The sequence below is a fragment of the Tetranychus urticae genome, chromosome 3 (genome assembly GCF_039701765.1).
Source record: "Tetranychus urticae isolate SD_2017Ah chromosome 3, NJAU_TeUrti_SD_1.0, whole genome shotgun sequence".
In the NCBI taxonomy this organism is placed as follows: Eukaryota; Metazoa; Arthropoda; class Arachnida; order Trombidiformes; family Tetranychidae; genus Tetranychus; species Tetranychus urticae.
The window spans coordinates 12,661,346-12,682,031 of NC_142960.1; the positions used below are offsets into that span (position 1 = coordinate 12,661,346).

Below are 20,686 nucleotides of genomic sequence, written 5' to 3' on the forward strand. Positions count from 1 at the left end.
ATATTTTACCAAATGATATCTCGGAATCTGAAAGCTCGGCCTCATTTCTGTTGATTATGGTGACACCATGAACCATTGAGCCAATATCAATAATGAGGCAAACCAATGTGTACCCAGCAAGTATGCGAACCACAATTGATAGGATACCCTGAGATCGTACGAGCCCAGAGGCCTCTGGATTCACTTGTTGCATCAGCTCGTTCTTCTAGGTTTACAATTAATCACAATTTACGATTGAAGATTTTGGTAGTTAAAGGCTGAACTAGGGTCAAAGAAGTTATCATCCAAAATTCATTAACAAAATGGTTTTGATTGGAAATCGGTTAATGTTGATGGGTCAGAAAGAAGCTTTCGATTGGACTTGTAAAGTGAAGAGAACACAATTTTCATTTACTTTGTACACCATTACTGGAAAATAGGTAATCGATTGAAAATTAATTTTGAAGATTCAACTAATGACCACTGGTTGAGTCCGTTACAAGGTGAAGCATTAGTTAACTGTAGGGCTTGATGTTGGTGATTGTCTAGGATGATACATATTAATGGTAATGACAATTTTAATGGCAACAGATACATTGTTTGGACATGCAAATAATTTAATAATGATGGCAAAGTCGTTTAGTGATATCAAAGTTGCTGTGTTTTAATCAAAAATGGTGATAAGTAGAGAGAAAGGTATAAAACAAAAAGAGCCAGTTTGATGTTGAATGGAGCAGATAAAGGTATTGCAGCAAAAAAAGGTGTAAAAAATACTTGCTTTGTGTTCAGAGAATGTCATTATTGTCATTTTTACGCTGTAAGTTTCAATCAAGTAACAATCATTATTGTCACCTCTGTTAACAGCTCCTTTCTACATGTTAACCAAAAGTTTGTAAGTGTGAAAATGCAAATTGATTGATGATTTGGTTCTTTTTGTTGTTGGTGAAAATTAAGCTCCAGGAGGGAGAATGAGGTCATCAAGGAATTTTTTTTCTTATCCATCAATACTTTCATGATATTAACAACAATCACAGAACGACTGACCAACATATTGATATAATGATTAAAGTGTATCGATTTTTGTTAATAATAACTTTTTTTATACGATTTCTTAACATATCAACTATTTCGTCAGTTTTGCACCCATTTTTTATCTTCTTAACCATTCTTATCTTCATTAGTAAATGATTTCTGACATTAAAAAACAAATGAAGATAAAAAGCTAATTATTTATTGATAATTTCGACAATTTAACCTGTTGGTCTCACTTTGATCAATATTTACAGGGATTCTGTGAACCTCTTTGCTTAGATTAGACATCAAAGCATCTGAGTAAATGACAGCTGATATCATTGATTTAATATCTATTCACATATATTTACGCTATGGTTCAGCGTATTGTATGCTGACGAAAAAAGTAGTATTGGAATGATAAAATCTTATGTTTAAGCAAACCAGATTTGAACAAATAATTCGTTACTGTTGGCTCATTAGAAGAAGATTGAAGAAATAAAAATAAAAGATTGTTTTTTAGAAAAAATTTAATTATGATTATTCTGGAAGAGGCAAGTTGGATGGACAATATTTATGAACAATTTCATTCAATTAAAAACAAGTCATTATTTGCAACTTCAAAATTTACAGTTTCGTTGTTAGATCAGGCTCATAATAGCTCGCCTTAATAAATAGTGACAAATCCATCAGGTTTCGTCGATATTAACAATACTATGTACATTTCCTATCAAGATATAATGCAATGTAAGCTTCAGAATTGCTGAAAAAGTCAATCATATCCAAAATTAGTCTTCAATCTCAATGTCCATTTGATTTTGAGAAGTAATATCGATGTCAATGTTAAGAACATCTTTCAACATGTTAAGTTTAAGCCAGCAAACCAATGGGGAAACCTCAGGAATATAGTGGGCCTTTTTGTGGAAAAAGAGTAGTCCATCAATCTGCAAAGAAAAATTAAAATCTAATTATTTTACGAAGCAAAATAAAACAAGTTTTAGTTTGAATGAAATTTTTTCTTACCTTTGCTTTGTAAGAATAAGACTGAATTCCAGCTATAATTGAACGATCATCGCATCCATGATGATCTAATAGAATGAATTTGTGAGGATTCAGAGGAGCAGTTGTTGATAAATTATTATATTCTTCTCTGATCTTACAGTTTAACCAATAGAACCTTAATTCAGTTTCACTATCATAGAACTGACTCTGGTTCCAAAGCATAACATCTAAAATGAAATAAGTCTTATCCCTTTCAGAGTAAATGCAATCAAGTATTGCACTTTTACGGTATGCACAATTATCACGTCGATTACCGCCAGGTAAGAAAGATGGAAAGGATGATATATAATGACCAGTTCGTGAGTAAGCTTTTGTCTGTCCAGATGAAGCAACAACCAAACATCTCTTTCCAACTGGACAGATAACAAGGAACCAATTTTCAACAAAATCAGACGGTTTTCGAGTAAGCCACTCCGACAGCATCAATTGATCTTTAAATCTATTAAACTTTTCCTCTTTATCGTCATCATCGATCGAGCCTTGCGAAATGGAAGCTTCTGTTTCCATGTTTTCATCTTTCAACTTCTCCTCTTCATCACTTATGTCGATACTTATACTAGTTAACCGTCGTATCTTCATCAAACTATCTCGACGTTTGCTGCAGAAAAAGAAAGTTGAAGAATGTCAGTTAGAAGATGTCGATGTGATAGTAGCCATTTGAGTCATAGCATTTCGAAAATAATGTGATAGGTTAGAAAAATTTTACTTACATTTTTTGGTTCTGCAAAAAAATTTGCCTTCTTTTCTCAGGATCAGTACCATTAGCTTTATTTTTATACAACATATGATGCGGGTTGAATATTTTTGTCGATTGAGACACTTCCAGTCCAACATCCAGCTTTTCAATTAAATTACCCAAATCTGGTTGAGTATCGTTACAAGTCATGATGTTAAATCACAAAATATCACAGAATAAAACAAAATAGATCTTGGAACAGAATGTAAATAAGCGAAATAAAGAAATGAACGAAAAAACGTTCAACCGGTGAAGATATTTGCGCGTTGCTAATGTGACTGCTTGTTTTGGCAACTGTTGCTAAGAGCCTCTAATCTTCTTTACCAAAAATTTAACCAGGAAATTCAAATAACAAATTTAAAGAGATTTACATTGAAACAAGAAGATTAAGATTAGAATAAAAAATATTAAGAAGATTAATCTCCTTGTAAATCCATGATGACGAGAATGAGTTAATCCAGCTAAAATATCGTCAAAATACGAACAAAACGGCTTAAATTTAACCTTAAACTCATTCCAAGTTAAAAAGTTGTGCTCAAAACAAGTGAAAAAAATATCACAATACAGAAAAATCAAAATTAGATAAAATTAACATTCATCTTTTTAACATTTCAGTTACCTTTACTCACAAATTAAATAAATTTAATGCAATCTAATTTCAGCTATTCCACTCGATTCCAATTTATTTACATGTAAAGCAACAAAAAATTAGCAAAAATCAATTCACATAAACTGAAATACGGAAAATCCAATGTAATTGATCTGGTAAGTAAAATTTACAAGATAATTGTTTTACATGAGATGATTTACAATTTTATTGCCAACAAAAACATTTTTTATACAACTTATAATAAATTTGAACATTAACAATACTATTTAGGTGATTGAGATGATTAATAAGCCATTAGAATCGATCATGTTTTGTTTCAAACCCAGATTATTCAAGGTGAACAAGAGATGATAATAAAAACAGCGATAAGTGATCAGATTATTGTTTGAAAAAAATGGAGAAATTCATTTAGTACAATTGTGAAAACCCATCTACAATTTATTAATCTAAATTGTATATTCAATAATTTAGCTTTGATTTTTCATTTTGGCAATAGATGACATAGTATAATAACACAGTGATTAGTTGTTCAATTCAATAGAAAAACATTTTTTTTCACAAGAATCATCAACCAGGAAAATGGCAGAAAAAGTTGAAGGAAGAAAATTTGTATTTTTTGTCTTCTCATCAGCACAAAAGTTCATCTTTAAAATGAATTAGGCACCATGGGAAGAGAAACGTCAATCATAACAATATTTTCAAGAAATCAGTTTTTACTTTTCTTATTGTTTAATGATTCTACGTAATTGCAAAGTGTAAGTCAATGAGTACTTTTCAAAGTACAGTTTTGGTAAAATTATGAAGATGATTTTATCACAATTAACAAGAAATCAGAGATTCTTATTATGGTTATCAATTTAAGTTAATTTTACTCTCTTCAACCATTACAGAAGACATCCATAATCCTCAATTGCATTCTGAAGGTAAATACTAATAGCGATATCACCAAATGTAGGATCCAATTTTGGAAGTTGATGTTTTGTACTAAAGACTTATAGATAGCTTTAAATTGAATCTGATCATCATCATGTTTGATTATTCCAAATGATTTTCCAATAATATTTGTATTCACAATGCACATGAGGTAAAACCTTGGTTCCAATAGCTTTTCAACCAATTCAATTTCATGAAGCATGTCGCATCTCTTGTTAACATTATATTGACACACGTAATGAGAAATAAAAACAAAAACAATATGTTACAAAACAAATTTTAGACTCTCGATAGAGACTAAGCTGAAGTCACTCAAAAACATTTCTTGGTGTAAGATTGAAGGGTAAAATAGGTGCTGTTGCCTCCAACTGAATTGCAGTCACTAAACAGTCAGCGGCACTTTTATGTTCACCCAGTTCATTAAGGACACAGCCCATATGAGACCATGTTTCGTGAAGAGTAGCATCAACATTAAGTGAATCTCTTAAATACTTATCGGCTGATAACTGGTTACCAAGCAGATAGTAGGAATGTCCGAGTTGTTGTAAGGCTCTGGCATGTCGAGGATTAATGGAAATGGCATTTTGAAAGTAAGCTTTGGCTTCAGCGTAACGTTGTCGTGCTTTGGCTAAAATCCCTTTAACAAACATTAATTGATGAGATAATGGACCAAAAACTACATTTGCAACTTCAGCCACACAAGCTTCGGCTTCAGATATCTAAAGGAAAAAAGCAAAATTAAAATCGAAACCCAATATTATGTTTTTGAATGTCCATTTTTAAAGAGTACTTACTAATCCCAGCTTTATATAAAGTTCAGCAATTAAAATCCACAAATGTAACTGTAAATTCCAAAGTTGCTTTTGTCCTAATGAGCCATCTTCTAATCCAGGTCCAGATGTAATTGCACCATCACCAAGAACTGGACAACTATCCAGAGAAACAATTTCACTTAAGGTTTGCTCCATTTTCAAGGAAAGAGTATCATAATTGGTTCCAGTCAGAGTAACATTATTGCCACAATAAAGCACCTTGTCTTTATCTTCATTTGGCAGATTTTTACAACATCTTAACATATGTTTGGCAGTTTGTAAGGCTATTTCATAACCGTTTTCAGAAACAACTTGCTCCAAATTAGCCTGAAGAGAGAAAATTTAGTAAAAAATTAGTTATCTTGTGTGCGTTAACTTAAAGTACATTTGAGCGAGATCGAAAAGTCCAATGAGTTAAAAAAACTAACCTTTACATAAAGTAGCACCAATTGATCAGGATATTCCTCTAATGATGCTTCACACAATGAGAGAGCTTCATGGTATTTCTTGCAAGCTGATAAACAGAGTATCATTAATTGTATACTTGGAAGATGGTATGGATTGAGTACTAAAGCTAACTGAGCATGATGCATCGAATCATTAATGACTCGTTGATGGGCCATGTGAAGACCAATATGGTAGTAAGCCAGATGATCTTCAACTGGACCTTTGATAAGATTTTTAAAATATCTAATGGATTCATGTAAGTGTACTTTCTTCAACTTCTTAACAGTCTCGGTCTCCTCTTCATAAAGTATTGCATTCACAATTCCAAGGGTTAAGTTGATCCTGGATGACATTGCTCCTTCCGTGTCTCGTGATAAGGCTTCCAAGGCAAATTCCAATGCCTTTTCGGCATTATTTAATTCTAAAATATAAACTTTGGCCGCTAATATACATGGAACTGGGTCGCTATCATCTATACGTGCCACTTCTTTGAAGATCAATATTGCTCTGAGAGGAAATTTTTTCGTTTCCATAACACTTAAACCAAACTGAAGCCATATGTGTTTAATCTCAAAACTGAACTTCATGGCTCTCTCAAACATATCTAAGATACAATATTTGAAAGGGGTTAAGGCGATAACTAGAAGGTCATGAATGGCGATTACGTTTTCCAACGATTGTCTTCGAGTATCGTTGAACTCTGTTCCTCGGTCCAGAACAACATTACGAGAAGCAAGAAGTTCACTTATTAACAATAAAAGCACAATTTCTTCTTCACGTTCCCTTGGATTAAATAGAGACTGACCAAAATATCTGTGAGGTTTCCAATGACCACTAATGGTTGTTATGCTTGTATCAAATGGAGTCCAACAGGAGCGAGAAACATTTCGAAGAATCAGCTCAGCTAATTTACGCGAAACAACTTGTCGAGTATTTAACGTTGATTGAGTTTCACAAGCATTCATAATATTTCGATATTGGTTAAATGCTTTGGCTATTTGATCATTTTGCATAAACAGAATAGGAGCTCGTTGAATTCCTGTTTCGAGAATTGGTCCAACAGATACATTGGCATAAGGTCCTAGATGTTTCTCCATGTTTTGTAAATATCTCAAAGTCAAATCAGATGCCTTGGTTAAACAAATAATGGCCTTTTCTAAGCCTTTGTCGACATTTTTCTCTTTTTCTATGGACAGGAAAAAGTAAAACAAAATAAAGAGCAAAATTAAATAACTTATTAAATGTTAAAGAGTTATAAGGTGGTTTGAATTACACAAAAATAAAATTAAAATGCGAATAAAATATTAAAATTATAAAAATAGAGAAATATAGATCAGGTGAGATAAAAAGGAAAAAGGAAGAGGATAGAGGGTGCAGGATGCATTAATAATAATTCTTTGTATATCTAGTTTATCTTTCATCCTGCATTCAATGATGATAGTTCCTAGGTTGATTAGATGAACCAAGAGAAGTAAAAGGTAGAGAGAAGAGAGAATCAAAGAAAGAGAGAAAGGTAGGAAAAAAGAGAGAAACAAAAGTCAAACAGACGCAAACCTTGCCTTACCTAAACACATTCCTTTGATAGCAAAAGATTCAGCAACCAATTTCATAATACGAAAAGGTAAAGGTTTTTCACCACCAATTATTGAACTGATTCCGGATGCTTCGATTACTTTTGCAGCTAAAGATTGTTCACCGGACATAAAATGTAATTTAGCAAGCAAAAGGTTGGCATCAACTTGGAGAGCTGAACAATTGGAGGCATTAAGGCATGATTTTAGGTGAGCCCGAGATTCTTTGAGTAAATTTTGACCTCGAATAAGATCACCTCCTTCAAGATAAAGCTCTAATTTAGCTTCACCTAAGAGAAATTCAATTAGACCATTTTTTCCTCCATCTGATCCAATCGATTGAGCCAATTCAAGTATCTTTCGCCATTCTCCTTCTTCCCGGTACTTTTCGATATCACTTTCAGTACGCGTTTTACCTTTGGTTGTTGATGCCATTGAAGCAATAATTTACAAGCAACAAAAATATAAGATCAAAATAAAAGAAAAATAATTAGAAGCAAAAAATATAACCAAAACATCAACAACTGAATTGAAGGGACCAAAATCAGGTAAACAGAGTTTTTTCAATCAGAGAGACATAACACTGCCATCTATCTAGTGTTATTGTCAAAGAGGTTGAAAATCTTGGTCTTCAAATAAATTCTGGTTGAGTTTATTTTCAATTTTGTAATTAAATGCATACAATTAATGAGAATGAATCTCTCAGTCATCATATCACCATTAGTAAATTAAATCAAAACTTTAATTTTGTGTTAATTTTCAAGCTAAAAACAAGAAATCGTTCATTTTTTGAGTCGAGTTGATCAGCTGATGCAAATCCTGGTAATGGTTGTACTCAAATATGTTTTCAATTTTTTATCCAGAGGCGATTTTATTTATAATTGGATTCTAGGAATTCTATCAACTATGGCAATTAGTATGTGCAATGTAAAATCAACATTTACGAGGTGAAATGAAATTTAGTGTTAAAATGTTACCAATGCTCTTATTGAGCTTTCCATTGCAAGTAATCTCACTGTTACAAACCTAAAGATCTATGGGTTACTACAAGTCAAGTAATAATTGTTGGTCTAGACTAAAATTTACATGGTTAAGCTTTGAGTTTATTTTCGAACCTTAGTTTAACAAGTTAAGTTAATTAATGAATAAGATGGATTGGTTAAAACTGAAAAAACAAATCAATAGAGATTTAAGTTGCTTTGATCGTTACTGAGCAACATAATAATATAAAACTGTCATGCGATTTTTTATGGTTTACCAACGAGAAGTAAATCAATTAAAGTAGTCATACATTATTTACTTCTAAGCATTCAAAATTAGCCAATCTGGATTCTCTATAATGTTTACTCAATGGCAAGTTTGTTTTATCAGATTGATCCAATTTTACCCTCAGCATAATTACAGTTTTATGAGTTACTTATAAGTAAACTTGTATCACTTTCGGACTTGTGTTAGGAAATTTTCACTTTATCAATTCTATGGACTGTATTACTAACGACACTTTATCAGTATTCATATCACAATTGAAATTGGTTCAGATCAAAAAGAGTAGAAAGAGTTGGCTTAACTCGAAAGGTTTATAGGAATCAAAGTTTCCTAACACTCAAAGTGTGATATTTTGAAATTTTCCGGTTAAAATGGGAATTAGGCTTAAACTGTCAAATGTCAAACTCACCAGATTTACCCATAATTTGTTAGCGCAATCAAATTGACTAGTAAAGGTTAACAAGGCAATCAGCAATAAAAAAACAAACCAAGGTATTGAAGTAGAGAGTTAAACATTATAAAACATATTATATATCAATGAATGAACCAAGTTGACTTTCAGAAAATTGATTTAACCAAATAAAGTAACAATTTTTTAAAAATTTATCAACATTAAAAAGTAGTAGACTCGATGCTCAGAAGAGTTTAAAATGAAGTGAAAGTCAGAAGGAAAAAAAACAGTTAAACTCACAATCTGGTTGTATGAATAGTGAAGAACAAATGATTCCCTAGCAATTAATCTGGTCGTTCAAGATCTACCAGATATTTCAAAGACTGGATAAGGAATTAGATAAGAATGAAAGCAAGGAACATGATAAAGGGAGGAAAAAATGAGGGGAAATAAAGCAAAACATCAACATATTATAAACGATGAACAAATAGACAATTTGATATGAAGAGACATTTTTACTAACCTTAGCACAATCAGACTTGAAGTGTATATATCCTTTTTGGTTGATAAAATTTAGATGGTAATAACAAGTGCAAGCACAATTTAAATCAATTTGCGTTAATAGCTTTTCAGTTGATTAAAAACGAAGGAAACAAGTTAATGCACAATTAACGGGAAAACAAATGGTAAAGATGTTTCTATTTTTTCCGCAATGGTTAAGATGTTTACTCACAGTTCAAGACTAACAAAGACAAATGGCGGACAATTATTTAAGTTAAATTAACTCTAAAACTGCAAATAGATGGCACCGTTTTCAATAGCTGTTTAATTATGAATTGTTGGGTTAAAAATGTTATTAAGTTATGGTTTCTATTGATTGCTATTTTACCGGTTTGGGTGAATGATCAATATCACTATGATGAAGCAAGTTTATCTCTTCAATTTGAAAGCAAATAATTCAATTGAAAAGTCAATTGAATTGTTGAATTGTGATCAATCTTAATAACATTACAAATTAACAATTCAAGAAGCAGCGATATTCTGGTTGCGGTATTCTTGGTTGATTAAAAATATGTTGGATGTACATTGGTGATCATGATCATCATGATAATAGTTGTATTTCTGGGTTGATCTTTTTTGCTGCTTCCTTAAGCACTTGATAACTGACAATAGTTATTAAGGTTGATCATTAATTATTTGGTTAAACAAAGGTTAGATGTCAATAATGGTTATTATACAAATAATGTTGAGACAATTGACAGTCTTAAAACAGAGAAACCTTATTTATATTTGAAGAAGAAGCTAAGAAAATGATGATTAACTCACTGGATGATGATGATTATTAGTATGCGTGTATATATATTGGTATTATAATTATAAAGTAACTGAGCACAATCAATAACGTTAATAATCATTGATTAACAGTAAAGAGCTAAGATAAATAATGGCTTACCTTTGAAAGATCGCAAGGTGAATGATGTCCTATCCCAATTTTTGGGTCTTTGGGTTGTTGTAAAGAAGCGTCCATTGGATAAACTTTGTATAATCATTGACATTGGAAGAAAGGAGAAGAATAATGTTATTTAACTTTCTTATAAAATCTTATAATCAATGATTTAATGAAGTTTAGATAATTTGATAAGCAGGGAAACTTGAATAACCAAAATATCGCTAATTGATCGTTAGGTAAACAGGCAAGGATCAGATGTTTGGTTTGGTAAAAAGAGGTAATGTGTGTTGACTGGTTAGAGATGGCTATGGTGATGGCGCTCAAATAAAAGGTGAGGTTAAATTAAAATGAAAGTCATCATCAGTCTAACAATTGATGGTTGATTAATTTTGATGGAAGATCAGGAAGAAAGGAGGACAATCAATGAATAGGGAAAAAACTGACTCACAATGTCCTCGAAAACATGATTAGGAAATCAGAATGTTGATAATAACGTGAAAGTGAAAAAACGGGTAAAATGAAGCTACAAAGTTACACAGTAAATTTTAAACTATTAATAAGGCAATGTTAATGGTAATGAGTGTTTACTTACAATTATTTAATGGTTACCAATCGATCCTCTGATAGCTGTTCACATTAATAACATTCATTGGAAAATATCGATGAAAAAAAGAGCCTTCACCAACAATTAGAAAACATATTTGCTATTGGTGTTGGCATGAAGAAAGGGCAACTGATATTCCTAAGATTCGCCTGGATTCAATCAATTTAATCATTTCTATCAATAATTCAGTAATTGAATAGCTAAATTTGTTGATTTAAATTCAACATTAAAGTGATTGTGTGTTTAATTTAACCAACAATCACTTTTATTTGTTTACTTGTTTCTATCAACTTCTTTTCTATCAACTTCTGGTTGTATCAACCAGTTTAGTCCCAATCTTATTGATCCGATAATTGGACCCATTGGACTCAAAGTATCTTTTACGCTATCAAAAGGGTAAACAATTACAATTGCTTCAACGAAACATTATTTCATTGATTGATTGTTTTATTTTAATTTATGGAGTTTGGTGTTGAAATGTTTAACAAAATAATTGGATTTAATATTTAATCTAATTTTGTATGTGATTTAATTTGAAAATTGAAATCACCGATTATCAACAGTTACGGTTGACAATGCAAACATTTAGTGTTGATGGTTTTATTCATCTTTCAAATGTATACACAATTCATATTTATTTTTCTCACTCAATTAACACCAATTTAAGGTTAAACTGACAATTCTATTGTAATTTAATAATTAAGGTTAGATACTCAATGAAAATATTAACATGAATGCATCAAATCAATTAGTAACTTTTCCCCAAGTTATGACCTCATGTTTTGGTCTCTGTTGGCGCTATAATTTATAAAGGATAACATCGCCACTTGAATTTTTCCTTCAAAAATTTCTGCTATCTAATTGTGATTTATGAATTATCTCAACTTGTATTTATATTGTTATCCAACTCTTAATGAGCTTCTTATTCATCTCTACTTTTGTCATATCTTTGTTTGCATTGTTATCCAATAAGTGAGTTAACAATTGGCTTATGCTAATTTTAAATTTTCTAGCTTCAACTTTACTTCTGACCATCTCTACCTTTGATTTTGTATGCTATAACTTACCTGGAACAATAGGAGATGCTAATTAATGATGTTAAAGCGTTGTTACTCACCAAAATGAATGTAAACAATAACAAGCTGTTAATACTTTACCTGATGACTTACAAAAGCTATAAGAGATTGTTAATAAGCTTACCTTTGCTTACCTAATGATATCTAATGATTTTCGATTGTTTTCATGAAATTTGAGGATCAAAGCAAGAGTTATGATTAATAAGTAACTTGATTTGATTCTAATTTAGTGTAGACAATTTAGGTCGACACTCAAAGTAAAGTTGAATGAGAAAAGTGAGAAAGAAGAAGAGAAAAAAAGAGTGAGCGAGAAACAAGAATCTCTTTCTGGACCAGATACTGTAGTTGGTTATGTGTAAAGACAAAACATGTTTTACCACAATTTGTGTATCCTGTTGGATAAAAACTCTCAGTTTAAGATGTGATTGGTTTTAAGGAAGCAACTTGTAACATCACCTTCATTCGTTTGATCATCATCATCATCATCTTCATCATCAATATCGTTAATATTTTTATTCATCAACATTATGCAAATTATTCTGTTGAATTGGTCTTGAAAGCAAATTTGGATTACCAGCTGTTTGAACCAACTTCCAATATTTGAATTTCTAGTAGAGTTTATTATAAATTGCTTTTTTGTCTATTCAGTAGTTCATTAACTATTCTTGATTTAACTGTTCTTATCACCATTTACTTCACCAGCTGTTTTACTCTGGTTGTTTAAAGCTTTATTAACCTCAATGGTGTGATGTTTGGTTCCTACTCTATAATACGCTCTTCCAATGTAGACAAGCAACCTCAACCTGGATAAAGTACACCTCATCACAGCTCAACACTTGGGGATTCTTAACCTTTTTATTTGATCATATTGTTAAATTATCTATTGGATTCAATCAATCTGTCTCGATCAACTCGTCAACTCATGTTAATCATGATTGAAATAGCTTTACTCGTATGTGAAAATCAGCAACTATAACCAAAAAGGAGCAATGGTGACATTAAAATTGCGGCGAAGGTGTCGTAGTGATTTAATCAGATTATCTTTTCTTCTCATATCAGCAGTTTTTGTAATTTTCTTGCTTTCCAAGAGTAAAACAAATGATCAAGATTATATGAGTGATGATATATTCGGCTCATCAAATGGTCTTGATAGGAATAATGAAGGTAAAGTAGAATGGCTTTATTGAGCCAAAATTTTTCCAATCTTTTTCTTCCAATCCAAACCCGGGCCTTTCAAATTTTCATTAACTTACCATAAATTCATTTCAAATTGATAACCATTTAAGCATAAACTCAATGGTTACCTTAACCTCTACTCTTAAGGCCATTAAAAACCTGTAATCAATTAGATAGATATCAATTTATCTCAAGATGAATTTCTTGATGAGCAATTAATCTCTAACCTTTAGGTTACATATCAAATAACATCTTTTAGTAATTCCTTTTGTCTGTTTAGATTAGCATTGACCTGGAATCATAATTGAAACTAGATCACCACCAATCCTTTCAATCCTTATTTCTTTCACCGTTGATATCTTACCGTCCTTTTTTGTTTGTAAATTCATTTTATTCTCATTTCTTTATTTTTTTTCCAGCTTTAATCAAAAGCAATCCAACTGTGATAAAACAACTGAGTGCCAAAGAAGCTGAATTATATCATAAACTAAATCCAGTAATCAAAGGATGGGGAGAGGATGGAAAACCCGTATACATCACTGATCCTGAAGAGAAAACCTTGGCCAAGAAACAATTTGACAAAGGAGCTTTCGATGTGTATATTAGTGACCGAATCTCACCAAACCGTTCATTACCCGATCCACGTCCAAACGAGTGTGCAGAAGTCTCTTATGATTACTCAAAATTAGGAACTAGTTCAATTGTTATCATATTCACCGATGAAATCTGGTCAGCTTTAATTCGTACCATTTGGTCAGTCTGGAATCGCACACCTCATCGTTTATTAAAAGAGATAATTCTTGTTGACGATGCATCCAAACAAAGTGAACTCCAAGATACCCTCAGAAATTATTGTTCCCATTATTTTGGTGATAAAGTTAAATTATTTCGCTCAGATAAACGTATTGGCCTGATTCGTGCCCGATTGATGGGGGCTAAAGCAGCTTCTGGTGATGTTATTGTCTTCCTAGACTCACATTGTGAGGTTGGTATTGTTTTAATTGTCGTTTATGATTTGGCTCTTGGAAATGTCAGTTTATCTCAATCTTAAACTCAAATTCAGCAAAAACAATGTTATCAGTCAGCAAGAAGCTCGTTCTTCTGAATAGTAACTGAGTATTAAAATTGAATTGATTTCCATCTTCTCTCCTTTAGAAACAAACAATCCATTGTTTTACTGATTGTTGGTTGCAAATTGAAGATTGTAGATTAGTTAGAGTTGTCCAACCCAATGAATCAACATTATTGCCGATTATCTTGAAACAAATCTAAAGCAACTAATGATGAGAATCTCGCACTCTTTCATCTACCTGAAATTCCCAAAAAATTCAGGATCTATTCTCCTTTAGCAATCATTTTTGGAGAAATCAATTTTCTCGGTTAAATTCGTACAAATTGAATTGTTTTCCTTCTTACAGTTAGTGGATGAGATTCGGAACAATAACCAAGCCGCTGAAAAAAGTGAATCCAACTCAATTAGAAGCAATTTATTAACATTTCAGATGAAATGTTTCCCTCAATTTCAATCAAATTGCTTCTCTGTTTTCACTTTCAGCTTCATATTTTTATATTGATATATATTTATTGATACTATCATTATCATCATTACGGTCACTTTTTCATCATTAATAACAATTAGGATAGTTGGTTAAATTTTAGTTTAAACTATTTCCATCATTCTTTTCACTCTTCCTCTACATTCAATCATGACTGAAATTTTATGTTTTTGATTATTTCAAATCGGACTATTGCCTTACGTTAAAAACCATAACAATTAGACATGGACATGATTTTAAATTTTCCTATTATCATCGTTTATAATTACTATTATTATTGGGTCAACTAAATAACAATCAACATTGAATATACATTTGTAAATCTTTCAATCGTTCAAAATGATATAATAAACAGTAATACAAGAAAAGGATGAAAAGTATTATAGTCAATGAACCTCTTTACTGGAGTAATAAGGCTTAACATTATTGATAATCTATCTAATTGTATTCAATTTGAAGTGATTTAATTTTATTTTTCTCATTCAGTTATTATTGATTAGCTTTTTGTATTTACTATTTTCAATCCATTTCTGGTAAACTAAATGAAAATTTGTTAAGACTCAATTCAGTGTTAACCTATTTTCAAACAACTAGTTTAGTCAATTTGAATCACACCTCAATTTTATCCGATCAGCTTGCTTATTCAAACAAATACAATTTATCATGTCTAGTTGATTGTTGAAACTTTCAAGAAGCTGTCATTTCTCAAATTGAATCCTCAAAAGGAGATTAAACACATTTCATTGTACGAGTTTTCATATAAAACCATACAATTTATTTAATCACCATCAACGAAATCTTCTAAATTGTTAGCTTTCATTTTGATTTACCAACATTTCTCTCCTTTAAGTGTGTTAATTTATTTCTTACTATGATAATTTATGATCAGTATTGATGCTAATTTTTATTGATTACATTCGAAGTCTAATAGAATAGAATTGATTTGATATTTAGCTTCAATTCTTGATTTACTTTTTCAGGTTATCTCAGTGTGTTGGTTAAATCTGATTTTTAGCTTAATTTAGGTTTAACCATTTACTCAATCATTTTATTACCTTTTCCAATTCGCATGTCTTGATAGATCATTGTTTGAACAATCTAAATCTTAGCCCAATTCCAAGTTAACCAGCAAAAGCTACAACTAAGTTGTTGATTGCTGCTTTTATCGTGTTCTGGTCATCATCTAAATCTTTCACTATTAATTATCTTGACGATCGCCATGATTGTTAACTTTGTTGCTATTGTTACATTTAACTTGGACCTGAGTCAACTTTAAATGTTACTCGTGTCACGATCAGATAATTGCAATTAATCAATAGATTAACATTGTTCTATTGACTTTATTTTCGTGATTTAAGCCACAATTGTTTCATTTTTTAATCAGCCAACAAGCTATTTTAAGCTTAATTATACTTGTCCAAAATTTTAATTTTACCATCACTAATCATGAAAAAAAGTGTATTCAACTCTGACTCTGATTAATTTAGATAAATTATCTTTTTTCTTTCTTCTACAGGCAACTAATGGCTGGTTGGAACCATTAATGTATACTATAGCTCAGAATCCGAAACACGTCGTTTGTCCAGTTATTGATGTGATTAGTGATAAAACATTGGCATATAATTTTGGAACTCCATATTACTTCCAGATTGGTAGCTTTACCTGGTCTGGTCATTTTACATGGATGGACTTGGATGAGGAAAAATTGCTTGCTAATCCAACTAAGCCAGTTGCCTCACCAACAATGGCCGGTGGTTTGTTGGCTGTTAATCGTAATTACTTTTTCTCAATTGGTTCCTATGATGAAGCCATGGAAATCTGGGGTGGAGAAAATTTAGAAATGTCTTTCCGTATCTGGCAATGTGGTGGCAATTTGTCGATTCATCCTTGTTCCCATGTTGGTCACATTTTCCGTGATTATCATCCTTATTCATTCCAAGGCAAAGATACTCATGGCATTAACACACTGAGAACCATGCTTGTTTGGATGGATCCAGCATATCAACGTTACTTTTTCATGCATCGACCTGACATGTTAAAGAAAAATGCTGGCGATTTAACGGCTCGTTTGGAGCTTAAAGAACAATTACAGTGTAAATCTTTTAAATGGTATTTGGACAATGTCTTTGAGGGACGTAAATTTATTTATGATCAAAATGCTGATGGTTGGGGAACTGTTCGCAATCGTAAAAGTGGCCTTTGTCTTGATACTCTTAATGAAAGTGAAGAGAAAACTTATAAACTTGGCCTTTTCCCGTGCGAAGCAAGACCTGATGATCAATATACTAATCAATTCTTAACTCTTACCAATGACGGTGAATTGCGAAGGGAAGAAGTGTGTGCAACTGCAAGTGAAAAAGATGGTTACATTAAAATGGAGAAATGTATGATTGTTGAGTTTGCGACCAAAAAATCTCGAGCTGCAATGATCCAAGAGAAGAAGAAGCAAAGATGGAAACACTCGAAAAATGGTTTAATTGTTAATGGTGCTTTTGGTCAGTGTTTATCAGCAAAGCGACTTAAATCAATGTCTAAAATCAAATTGGTCGACTGCAATCCTTACGATCCATACCAAAAATGGAAATTTCAAACTTATGCTGCTGTTGATTTAACTTAGGATCTGTTCAATTTCGTTTTTTTTAATTCTATTATTTATTGATATTTCTATTATTAATTCAAGTTATTATTCGAGATTCCGCTTTTTACAATCTCTATTTTAAACCCAAGTGCATTATTTATATGAAGGTTTCCATATTTTATTAATAAAATAATTAATGCAATGTTTGCCAATGATCAAACTAATCGATGAAAATTATTCAAGTTACCCTGTTCCATTTGAATTTTGGATTACCGTGGAAAAATGTTTCTATTAGCTTTAGATATTCACGTTAATTATTGATTGTAATCAATTGGAGAAGTGCATTGTTAATATTTTCATTTTTTATTTGCGTTTTTTTTTCTCGTTTATTTAAAACGGCAAGTTTTTAGGTCTCGATCAAATTTTATCACTTGTTTTTATTTTTGGCTTTTCAAACCTAATCTTCGTCAAAACAATAGACTCAATCTAGTCAAGTATGAATTTGTATATCTACAATTAAAATGGATTATTCTTGCCAAGGTATGTTCAAATTTGTTCAATATTACAAAAAAAGAAGAAAAAATGGCTCATGTTGATGAAATCATCAACTTTGGTTCCTTTTAGGTTTTAAAACATTTCTCATTTCGGTACATTACCAATGTCTTTCAATCAACAGCATAATAGAATTAATAATTTAGTAACAACAGGACCAAATTGTCCATCCTAAAGTTATAATCCAGTTATCATCGTCATCACCATTCCAATTTGATTTGTTAATCCAATTCTCTGATATGAGAATCAAACTTTACCGGATCGGTGTTATGGCTCGATTATCTTGTTAGGTTTACTATGAATCAATGAAACTTTTTAAGCCCATATCTACAATAAAACAAAAAATTAAACCATTAATTATCAATTTTCAGTAAATATTTTACACCAAATTGCAAATTGAAATACACTTACTCTGAGTGAGAAATCCCAGCTTCCAGTAGATAAAGCTGTACCGTCAGGAGAAACTTTGATACAAGTAACACGATTTTCATGTCCATATAAAATACAGAGTCGTTGGCATTTTAAAGCATCCCAAATATGTACTGTATAATCATTATAACCGGCAAACAAAATACGACCTAAAAGAAATGAAAATAATTTGATTAGTTGTCTTTGTTTTAGATGTATCAATTGTTGATCGCAACTTACCACTAACGGAAAAATCAACAGAATTGACTCCAAAGAGTATACTTTCTTTTGAATAAACAGCAACTTCTCGATCTGCTCGTAAATCAAAAAGACGACACTGTGAAGTAAAAAAATATGCAATTAGTTTAACTGTATATTAGATGCTGATATGTTGATATTTACAGAGGCATCATCTGAACCGGTAACAATAGCATCTCCACTTGGATGATATTTCACAGAATTGATATCAGATTCGTGTCCTTCAAATGATTGCACTGAATGTCCCGTCCTAAGATCCCAAATTAATGCTTGTCTATCACATCCCTGTTATAAAAGAGTAAAAACAAAATTAGTTATGAGAGATACTTAAGAATTGAAATTAAAAGTGAACTCACGGCAGAAACAAAAGTATTGCCAGTTTCTGAAGGAGAAAGATCAATGGACATAACATCACCCAGGTGTCCATGAAAATTTTGAATTAAAGTTGAACACTCAACATCCCACAAAGAGCATGTACTATCTCCACTTCCAGTAAGAATCTGAAATTATTTAGAATGAAAATGTTAGATCTTGCATGGAAATTAATTGAATAAAGCATTTAATCTTACTTGTTGATCGGTACCAGGAAAAAGACAACAAGACATGTAACTAGTGTGGGTTCCTACGTGCTTCTTTTTGGCTTGAGCATCGTCTTCTATACTCAATGGGAAAACAGTTATCTTATTGTCCAACCCTCTGTGAAAAACAGATTGAAAAGAAGTAAAAATTAATATAATTTCAGAAGTAATTTAAATTTACAAATCAAAAGAAATATAGATAAGTTGATTGACTGATTTGATTTGGAAGACAAGCTTACCCACAGGCTACCATAGTTCCGGAAGGTGCATAAGCACAGGACATTACCCAAGTTGTTGGCATACTTATGGCGTGTTCCTAATGATTCAGAAAAATGAAATAGTTGATCAGTTTGTAATTCATTTTGTGATCAGTTGATGATTGAAAGATAATTACTTTATTTGTGGTGAATGCATCCCAAATAATCATTTTACCATCTTGAGATGAACTAACAATATGCCTCTTATCCAGAGACCAATCTGAGCATAAGACTTTTCCTTGGTGTCCTTTCAATACTCTCCTTTGTTTTATATTAAGACTTCCTAAAATTTCTAACCTTTGAGCCACTTGTGCAACTGTAAAAGAAGACAGAAATTAAACATCAATTGAAATAATTAAACAGTTAATGAAATAATCACATAACATGGTTATGACAAAAGATAAAGGCTGATTTCAAATGCACTGATAGAATCAAACATGTGAAAAAAGCAGGTTCATGTGAAAATATGGTCAAGTGACAAAATTATTCATAGTCTAACGAAACAATGAGATGAATGTGAAAATTGAGTAGCAATAATAACAATTAATTTATAGCAAACATCGAGAGAGGTCGATAAGTCAAATGGCTGTCTCGAGTGGTTTTTAAGTCTGGTTGAACGGTGGGTTATGAGAAATGAAAGGTTTGAGGGCATCAAATGGTGAATCTAATGGACTATTCAGTATAATTATAGGGAACATCTAGCTATCTAACTGTTAATTTAGTGTTGTAAATGATATTCATCTGAGTGGATTCATTGTTTTGGTACACATAAATGATTTTGATAGGATATGAACAAATGTTTAACTTACATGATACATCATTTAATTTTTTCCTTTCTTCTTCTAATCTTGATTTTAACCTTTCTATTTCTTTTCTCAAATCGTCAATCGAATCATTTGGTTTATCGGTTTCCCCACAACCTACACCAGAACCGTTACCAGGTTGTTGAATTGTTGTTGAGGTTCCACTAGTAGTAGCTTGTGACTGGTGATCACCATCACTGGCCATAACTAGGATTTAAATATCACTAGGTTAAAATATAAATATCTAGTACTATAATGAACACAATAATGAATGTAAAAATTTGATTAAAAGGGTAAAATGAAAAAGAAAACAAAAAGGTGATTCACAATTTAGATGAATTACAATTAAAAGTCAGTAAATGATTATAAAATATAAAGAAATGGGAGCCAAAAGAGAGAGAGAAAAATGAGAAAGTAAAGAAAGAGTAAAATCAATGATTCAGATGATTTATAAAAAGAAGCAGATCTCGAAAAGAACCAGTGAAGCTGCTTATATTCCTGCGCTATTCCATGTTTTTCCTTTTTCATCTCCTTCTTCCTATCGTCTATCGTTTTCTTATTTCTCTCCCTTT

General features: G+C 31.6%; 4 protein-coding genes across 10 annotated transcripts; 1 reads left to right on the forward strand and 3 right to left on the reverse strand.

Moving 5' to 3' along the window:
- Nucleotides 1–1,502: 1,502 nt before the first annotated feature.
- Snup (snurportin-1) lies at nucleotides 1,503–3,054 on the reverse strand. Its single transcript, XM_015925903.3, has 3 exons — nucleotides 2,763–3,054; nucleotides 2,014–2,650; nucleotides 1,503–1,934 (listed from the first exon to the last, which is right to left on the reverse strand). Exons 1-3 carry the CDS (start codon nucleotides 2,936–2,938, stop codon nucleotides 1,779–1,781), a joined length of 969 nt encoding a protein of 322 aa, XP_015781389.2. The 5' UTR covers nucleotides 2,939–3,054; the 3' UTR covers nucleotides 1,503–1,778.
- A 759-nt stretch (nucleotides 3,055–3,813) lies between these two features.
- Nucleotides 3,814–11,205, reverse strand: Ttc7 (tetratricopeptide repeat domain 7). 7 transcript variants are annotated; one of them, XM_015926549.3, is made up of 7 exons: nucleotides 10,861–11,201; nucleotides 10,717–10,791; nucleotides 10,272–10,354; nucleotides 7,155–7,577; nucleotides 5,572–6,776; nucleotides 5,126–5,470; nucleotides 3,814–5,050 (listed from the first exon to the last, which is right to left on the reverse strand). In XM_015926549.3, the coding sequence occupies exons 2-7, from the start codon at nucleotides 10,731–10,733 to the stop codon at nucleotides 4,640–4,642; spliced, it is 2,484 nt and encodes an 827-aa protein (XP_015782035.2). In that variant the 5' UTR covers nucleotides 10,734–10,791; nucleotides 10,861–11,201; the 3' UTR covers nucleotides 3,814–4,639. The 7 variants fall into 7 exon arrangements, with proteins under 7 accessions (XP_015782035.2, XP_089125582.1, XP_089125580.1 ...); XM_089269456.1 differs by lacking the exon at nucleotides 10,717–10,791 and adding an exon at nucleotides 9,342–9,373 and having other exon boundaries at nucleotides 10,861–11,105; XM_089269454.1 differs by lacking the exon at nucleotides 10,717–10,791 and having other exon boundaries at nucleotides 10,861–11,205.
- A 75-nt stretch (nucleotides 11,206–11,280) lies between these two features.
- Nucleotides 11,281–17,478, forward strand: Pgant1 (Polypeptide N-Acetylgalactosaminyltransferase 1). Its single transcript, XM_015926517.3, has 3 exons — nucleotides 11,281–13,112; nucleotides 13,544–14,109; nucleotides 16,197–17,478. The coding sequence occupies exons 1-3, from the start codon at nucleotides 12,938–12,940 to the stop codon at nucleotides 17,295–17,297; spliced, it is 1,842 nt and encodes a 613-aa protein (XP_015782003.2). The 5' UTR covers nucleotides 11,281–12,937; the 3' UTR covers nucleotides 17,298–17,478.
- Nucleotides 17,479–17,602: 124 nt separating this feature from the next.
- Nucleotides 17,603–20,570, reverse strand: Gbeta5 (guanine nucleotide-binding protein subunit beta-5). The gene is made up of 9 exons (XM_015926518.2): nucleotides 20,121–20,570; nucleotides 19,449–19,627; nucleotides 19,294–19,370; nucleotides 19,046–19,172; nucleotides 18,833–18,976; nucleotides 18,621–18,761; nucleotides 18,459–18,555; nucleotides 18,222–18,388; nucleotides 17,603–18,137 (listed from the first exon to the last, which is right to left on the reverse strand). Exons 1-9 carry the CDS (start codon nucleotides 20,317–20,319, stop codon nucleotides 18,126–18,128), a joined length of 1,143 nt encoding a protein of 380 aa, XP_015782004.1. The 5' UTR covers nucleotides 20,320–20,570; the 3' UTR covers nucleotides 17,603–18,125.
- Between the last annotated feature and the right edge of the window lie 116 nt (nucleotides 20,571–20,686).

Coding starts and splice junctions, on each gene's coding strand:
- Snup (XM_015925903.3), bottom strand. CDS start 2,938: ATGACTTGTAACGATACTCAACCAGATTTGGGTAATTTAATTGAAAAG. Junction 2,651..2,762: donor TTTTTGCAGAACCAAAAAAT/GTAAGTAAAATT, acceptor CTTTTTCTGCAG/CAAACGTCGAGATAGTTTGA. Junction 1,935..2,013: donor CTTATTCTTACAAAGCAAAG/GTAAGAAAAAAT, acceptor TTTTCTTTGCAG/ATTGATGGACTACTCTTTTT.
- Ttc7 (XM_015926548.3), bottom strand. CDS start 10,374: ATGTCAATGATTATACAAAGTTTATCCAATGGACGCTTCTTTACAACA. Junction 6,777..7,154: donor TATCAAAGGAATGTGTTTAG/GTAAGGCAAGGT, acceptor TCCTGTCCATAG/AAAAAGAGAAAAATGTCGAC. Junction 5,471..5,571: donor TGGTGCTACTTTATGTAAAG/GTTAGTTTTTTT, acceptor TTCTCTCTTCAG/GCTAATTTGGAGCAAGTTGT.
- Pgant1 (XM_015926517.3), top strand. CDS start 12,938: ATGGTGACATTAAAATTGCGGCGAAGGTGTCGTAGTGATTTAATCAGA. Junction 13,113..13,543: donor TCTTGATAGGAATAATGAAG/GTAAAGTAGAAT, acceptor TTTTTTTTCCAG/CTTTAATCAAAAGCAATCCA. Junction 14,110..16,196: donor TCCTAGACTCACATTGTGAG/GTTGGTATTGTT, acceptor TTTCTTCTACAG/GCAACTAATGGCTGGTTGGA.
- Gbeta5 (XM_015926518.2), bottom strand. CDS start 20,319: ATGGCCAGTGATGGTGATCACCAGTCACAAGCTACTACTAGTGGAACC. Junction 19,628..20,120: donor AAAATTAAATGATGTATCAT/GTAAGTTAAACA, acceptor CTTCTTTTACAG/TTGCACAAGTGGCTCAAAGG. Junction 18,556..18,620: donor CCGGTTCAGATGATGCCTCT/GTAAATATCAAC, acceptor TTTACTTCACAG/TGTCGTCTTTTTGATTTACG.